General features: G+C 43.0%; 1 protein-coding gene across 3 annotated transcripts in view; it reads right to left on the bottom strand.

The window, feature by feature from the left end:
• Positions 1 to 918: 918 nt before the first annotated feature.
• GHDC (GH3 domain containing) overlaps positions 919 to 6,893 on the bottom strand; it is a 150,335-nt gene continuing 144,360 nt past the window's right edge. For all 3 annotated transcript variants that reach the window (XM_040329740.1, XM_040329739.1, XM_040329738.1), the window contains exon 9: positions 919 to 1,327. In XM_040329740.1, the coding sequence (XP_040185674.1) occupies positions 1,106 to 1,327 (222 nt within the window). In that variant the 3' untranslated portion in view covers positions 919 to 1,105. The remainder of the gene's footprint in view (positions 1,328 to 6,893) is intronic.

Below are 6,893 nucleotides of genomic sequence, written 5' to 3'. Positions count from 1 at the left end.
ATGTGACATTCACCAAAAATTTACTGAAACGAATGTTAATTCATGCACCATGATCACTACAGGGAACAATTAATAATGTCACATTAACTGCTTTAAAAATATGCCCTTAACGAGTCAGCCAGCCCACAGTTGATTAATAGGGATGTCAATCTACAGCGCTCTATATTTAGTACAATAACAACAATACAAGGAAAAAGGGTAAAAAAAAAGGAAAATGTACATTAATGTTACTTTACGATCAATTTTGCTAAAATTACCTAAAATATATGCTCACTGAGGATACACCACACTTTCCTTTAAGTGTCTATAAACATACTGGCCCGGATTCAGAAAAGAGATACGCCGTCGTATCTCTGAGTCCGGCCGTCGTATCTATGCGCCTGATTCATAGAATCAGGTTCCGCATAGATCCCCCTAAGATCCGACAGGTGTAAGTGACTTACACCGTCGGATCTTAGGCTGCAATTCCCGGCCGGCCGCTAGGTGGCGCTTTGGTTTGTATACGCGACGAATATGCAAATGAGGAGAACCGCCGATTCAGAAACGAACGCCCGCCCGTCGCTTTTTTTTAAGTCGCTTGCGTTCGGTTTTTTACGGCGTATAGTTACCCCTGCGATGTGAGGGGTATCCTATGTTAAGTATGGCCGTCGTTCCCCAAACCGAGTTTTGAATTTTTACGTTGTTTGCGTAAGTCAATTCAGAATACGGCCAGACGCAAGTTACGCTCACGCCGAAACCAATGACGTCCTTGCGGCGGAAATTCGAGCATGCGCACTGTGAAAAATCGGGGATCGGCGCGGGGACGCGCCTGATTTAAATATTACACTCCCCCTAGCCACGGAATTTGAATTCCGCCGGGGGATTTACGATACGCCGCCGCAAGTTTTGAGGTAAGTGCTTTCTGAATTTAGCACTAGCCTCAAAAACATGCGCCGGCGGATCGTAAATCAGATCTAAAGATCTGCTAACCTTTCTGAATCTACCCCACTGTGTATAGTATAAAATGTTACAATGCCAATTGGCAAAAGAACATGAAGTTCGTTTAGATCATCAATGTTTTTCAAAAAGTTCACCATTCAAGTGATTCTCCAGTTTAGAGAAGCACTCAAGAAAAGACTTGTCTCCATATACATTCAGCCAGTTCTTGGGATTTCAATGTGCGAGAAACCTGAACACAATCTAGTGGGACGCCAGAAAGATTTGCCACCAGTTCTGTCAGCTTCAGAAATGACTTGGGACTCGTCAAGTGAACACGCACTGGGCCAATGCTTCCTTTAAAGCGGAAAGATTTGTAGATGGGAAAGTGTTCCTGCAGAGTCTGATCCAACTGTAAACAAAGACAATGTGAAATAAAATTAGAAACGTGTGAATATATTCAAACATGAGGATGTAAGAGCTCCAAAAAGGAAGGGACGTGCCATCCAATTTTTCATTTTTACAGTGCAGTCATTTAGATCTGAAAATATAGCTGACTATGCTAAACATCAGCTTTAAATTCTTGCCTTGTCTACTTCGCTTGCTTTACTTTTCTCTAAACTCTCACCACATACTTATTGCTCCTCTTTCTCACCTGACTGTTTTTACCTCTAATGCCCTGTACACACGATCGGAATTTCCATCGGGATAAACTCCTTCAAATTTTTCTGGACGTAATTCCGTTCAAATTGTCTTGCATACACATGGTCACACCAAACTCCGACCGTCCAAACGCGGTGACGTACAACACTACGACGAGCCAAGAAAAATTAAGTTCAATGCTTCCGAGCATGCGTCAATTTGATTCTGAGCATGCATGTTTTTTTTCTCCGTCGGAGTTCCATATAGACGAACGGAATTTCCAATTTTGTTCATTGTAAAAAAAAAGAGAACATGTTCTCTTTCTAAGTCCGTCGAAATTTTCGTTGGAAAAAACTCAGATGGGGCACACACATGGTCAGAATATCTGATGAAAAAATTCCATCTGACTTTTTCCATCGGAAATTCTGATCGTGTTTACAAGGCATAAGCTCTTTTCTGCCTTAGGCCTCGTACACATGACCGTTTTCCTCGACAGAATCCATCAAGAAACTTGGTGGCAGAGCTTTTTTGCCGAGGAAAACTGTCGTGTGTACGTTTTTCATCGAGAAAACTGTTGTGTTACTCGACGAGAAAAAAAGAGAACAAGTTCTCTTTTTCCTCGTCGGGAGTCTCAATTTCCTCGTCGTGTTTCTCTTCGGGCTGGTTTACGACGAGAAACACGTTTGTGTGTATGCTAAGAAACCCGCGCATGCTCAGAATAAAGTATGAGACGGGAGCGCACCTTCAGTAAAAGTAGTCTTTGTAATGGAGATAGCACATTCGTCACGCTGTAACAGACAGAAAAGTGCAAATCGTCTCCTAACAAACTTTTACTTACCACGCAGTAACATGAGATTAGCAAAAGCAGCCCCAAGGGTTGTGCCAGTGGAAACAAACTTCACCTGCCGTCGTATATGTGTTGTACGTCACGCGTTTGAGAACGACGAGATGTGGTCTTGACAGTGTGTACGCAAAGAAAGCTTGTCAATTTTCTCCACAAGCCTGACAAGGAACTCGTCGAGGAAAACTATGTTTCATTTACGACGAGTTCCTCGGTCGTGTGTACGAGGCCTTAGTTTATTTCTTTTCATCCTCTACTTAGGCTTCATGTACACGGAACATTTTTACAACCACTCCAAAAGATGCCTCTAAACTCAACTGCCTAGAAATTACTGTAATCGGCTCTGTGTACATGGACAGATAAGATAACAGTGGAGAGTTCAGGGGCAGCTGAAAAACAACAACTCCCAATTGCTCCTAAACGTCCATTTACCAGCAGCAGTGTACATGAGGCCTTATTCCCTCTCATTTAACTCTTTCACTACTACAGTATGAGGGCTGTACCTAAAGTAATGCAAAAGTAGGCATAACTTTTTTTTTATCAACATACATAGGTCAATCAAATTTCACATGTTGGTAGAGTAACTCTTCCTCTATATTAATAATTCTTCATTGTTGCAGGTTAATAATGGATTCCAAGCAGAAGCAATGTGCTGTCACTGAGTTCTTGGTGAAGGAGGGGTGCAGCCTGTCTGACATCCACAGAAAGGTACCTGTACGTGATTTCACTCTTCCGGGTCTGCGGCACACACGTGCACTGCCTGCGACCGATGTCCGGTGGGACCCCCCCCCCCGATCGTTCCCGAGAGAGACAGAACGATGGTCTGCCTATGTAAACAAGGCAGATCACCATTCTGTGACAGTGGAAGACAGAGATCTTGTGTTTCTGCTAAACAGGAACACGGATCTCTGCCTTCCCACAGTTAAAGCACCCTCCACACAGTTAGAAAGCACTCCCTTAACCCCTTCCCTGCCAGTGTCATTAGTACAGTGACAGTGCATATTTTTTAGCACCGATTATTGTAATGATGATCCCCAAAAAAGTGTCAATTAGTGTCCGATTTGCCTGCCGCAATGTCACAGTCCCGATATAAGTCGCTAATAGACGCCATAACTAGTAAAAATAAATAAAAACATCCCATTGTTTGTAGACGCTAAAATGTTTGCGCAATCCAATCAATATACGCTTATTGGGATGTAGCAGAATACATGTTGGCTTAAATTGATAAAGAAATTTGATTTTTTGTGAATGTGTTTAACCACTTCAAGTCATTAGACATCCACAGATGGGATCTCCCATGCTCGGGACCCGGTGCGCGTGCCCGGCGGCCGCGATGTCTGCCGGGCACCCGCCATTGCCCGCAATCACGGCAGGACCGTGGATCTGTGTGTGTAAACACACAGATCCATGTCCTGTCAGCGGTGAGGAGATTGATGTGTGTTCCCAGTACAGAGGAACACACATCGGTCTCTTCCCCTTGTGAATCCCCTCCCCCTACAGTTAGAATCACACATAAGGCAACATATTTAACCCCTTCAGCACCCCCTAGTGTTAACCCCTTCCCTGCCAGTCACAGTTACACAGTAATCAGTGCAGTTTTATAGCACTAATCATTGTATGGTCCTAAAAATGTGTCAAAAGTGTCCGATATGTCCGCCGCAATGTCACGGTCACAATAATAAAAAAAAAACGCAGATCGCCGCCATTACTAGTAAAAACATTAAAATAAATAAAAATGCCATAAAACTCCTTGCTGAGAGTGGATCTGGTGTGGAATTTCTGATCAGAAGTGGAATTTTTGAATACAAGTGGAAGAGTTAAAAACCAGGATTTGCTTTTAGCTGCTTTTAACTGTTTCTGCTGCAAGTGTTGAATTGTTTGTCTCTTTTCTCTGACACTTTTTAAACAGCTTTTTTTTTTCTCTCTGCTAATTAAGGGGAGTGTTTAATTGTTAACAGGGGAGTGTTTAATTGTTAACAGGTGAGTATATACGTGTCTCTAAAAACTCCACAAGAGCTGGCTCCTTGCTGAGAGTGGATCTGGTGTGGAATTTTTGATCAGAAGTGGAATTTTTGAATACAAGTGGAAGAGTTAAAAACCAGGAGTTTAAAACAAGAGTTAAGACAGGAGTCTTCTAACACTGTAAGTATCATCTTAATCTTCATACAAGTAATTATATTGTAACTGGGAAATGAGTGCTAGCAGGGTTGAAGGTTTTGCTCAGTGCACAGTGTGTCACATGTATGCAAAATTGGTGCAACAGCTCCAAGATGGATACCGCTGGACAGATGTGAGCAGGTTGCCCTTCTGGAAGCTCGTATTAGAGATCTGGAGGAGCAAGTTGCAACACTGGGTAGAAATGACAACCTTGAAAGGGGTCAGTAAGGTTGATGTGGAGGGTGGAGGGGCAAGTCAGGATTATCAGATAGGCAGATGGGTTAATGTAGTTAGAGGGAGTGGAAGGGGCGTGAAGAAAGGGAAGGCCAGTCCTGTATTTGTGCATCAAAACAAATTTGCCAAGTTGGGTGATGATGTGGAGGTGGCAAACACAGAGGTGGCAGCCCTAGATGTTACTGCTACCCCTAACAGCCGGGAGAGCAACCCATCTAGTAGAGGTGGGGAGGGGAGTGCAGGTAGGCCTAGACAGTTGGTGGTAATAGGGGATTCTATAATCAGAAGGACTGATAGAATAATTTGTCGCCAGGATTGCTTCAACCGAATGGTTTGCTGTCTCCCTGGTGCCAGGGTTCGGCATGTGGTGGACCGGGTGGATAAATTACTGGGAGGGGCTAGGCATGACCCAGCTGTCTTGGTCCACGTTGGAACCAATGACAGTATACATGGAAGGTGGAGGCTCCTTAAGAATCAATTTAAAGAACTAGGCTGCAAGATGAAGGGAAGGACCTCCAAGGTGATATTCTCTGAAATATTGCCTGTGCCATGCGCAACACAGGAAAGGCAGGGGGAGATTAGAGAGCTGAATGCATGGCTAAAGACCTGGTGTAGGAAGGAGGGATTTGTGTTTCTAGAGCACTGGGCTGACTTTTCATTGGGGTGCAACCTATATGCTAAAGACGGTTTGCACTTGAATGGAAGGGGGTCTGCTGTGCTGGGGGAGAGGTTTATGGGAATGCTGGAGAAGTATTTAAACTAGGATTGAGGGGGAGGGGGAATTAGAATTACATCGAGCAGACAGGTCAGTTAGTGGTCAGACATTAATGGAGAGTGGAATGGGGATAGATGGGGGGAGGGTTATGGCAGGTGACAAGAAAGTTCCCATGTTGCAAACAGCCATTGGAAATAATAGTGCCATTTGTACTACTATAAATTATATGAAAAACACCAGAGAAAAATGTAACAATACATTTAAGTGTTTGTTCACCAATGCCAGAAGTCTGCCAAGCAAAACAGGTGAGCTGGAAGCTCTGATGCATGAGGAGAGCTATGATGTAATCGGTATTGCTGAAACTTGGCTTCAATCCTCACATGACTGAGCTATTAATATTCTTGGCTATGCTCTCTTTCGGAAAGACAGGGTAAAAAGGAAAGGTGGAGGGGTCTGTCTCTATGTGAGAAGCGACCTCAAAGCAAGCGTGAAAGAGAACCTGGTTGATGGATGTGATGAGGCTGAAGCATTATGGGTGGAACTGCATACAGATGTGCGTAGTTCAAAATTAATCATTGGAGTTTGTTATAAACCACCCAATGTTAATGAGGAGGTGGAGACTCAGCTCCTTGCACAGATGGAAAGGGCTGCAAGGGCTGGGACGGTGATAATAATGGGGGATTTTAACTACCCAGAAATTGACTGGATTAATGGCACTTCTGGGACAGTTAAAGGACAAACATTTAAAAACCTATTGCAGGACAATTTTATGGTGCAGTTTATTGAGGCCCCAACTAGGAATGATGCTCTGTTGGACCTGATATCCTCAAACCATGCAGAGCTTATTACTAATGTTCAGATAAAGGAACACCTGGGTAGCAGTGATCATAACATGATTTCATTTAATGTTAACTATAAGCAAGAAATACATACAGGAAATATTAAAACACAAAATTTTAAGAGAGCAAATTTTCCAAGGATGAGGGCTGCTCTCCAGGACTTGGACTGGCAGGGACTATTGGCACAGATGAACACAGAACAGAAATGGGAATTCTTCAAAAAGACTGTGTGGAACCTCACTGCAAAGTATGTTCCCATGGGCAATAAGTTTAAAAGGCTAAAAATAAAACCTATGTGGCTCACGGTCAAAGTTAAAAAAGCTATAAACAATAAGAAAGTAGCTTTTAAAAAATATAAAAATGAAGGAACACTAGTGTTGATTGACAGTCAATCCTTTGTAATTAATGTTCATGCTCTGTCAATCCACTTATATCTTATTATAGGGTGGATTTAAACACCCATGCTCCCCTCTTAAGACAGAGCTTCAACATACTTTAGTTGATTCTCCTGTTAACCTCACTCATGTGCCACATTTATTGTGACAATTTG

Source organism: Rana temporaria, chromosome 12, assembly GCF_905171775.1.
Source record: "Rana temporaria chromosome 12, aRanTem1.1, whole genome shotgun sequence".
Taxonomy (NCBI): domain Eukaryota; kingdom Metazoa; phylum Chordata; class Amphibia; order Anura; family Ranidae; genus Rana; species Rana temporaria.
This window is presented reverse-complemented; position numbering and strand designations above follow the sequence as displayed.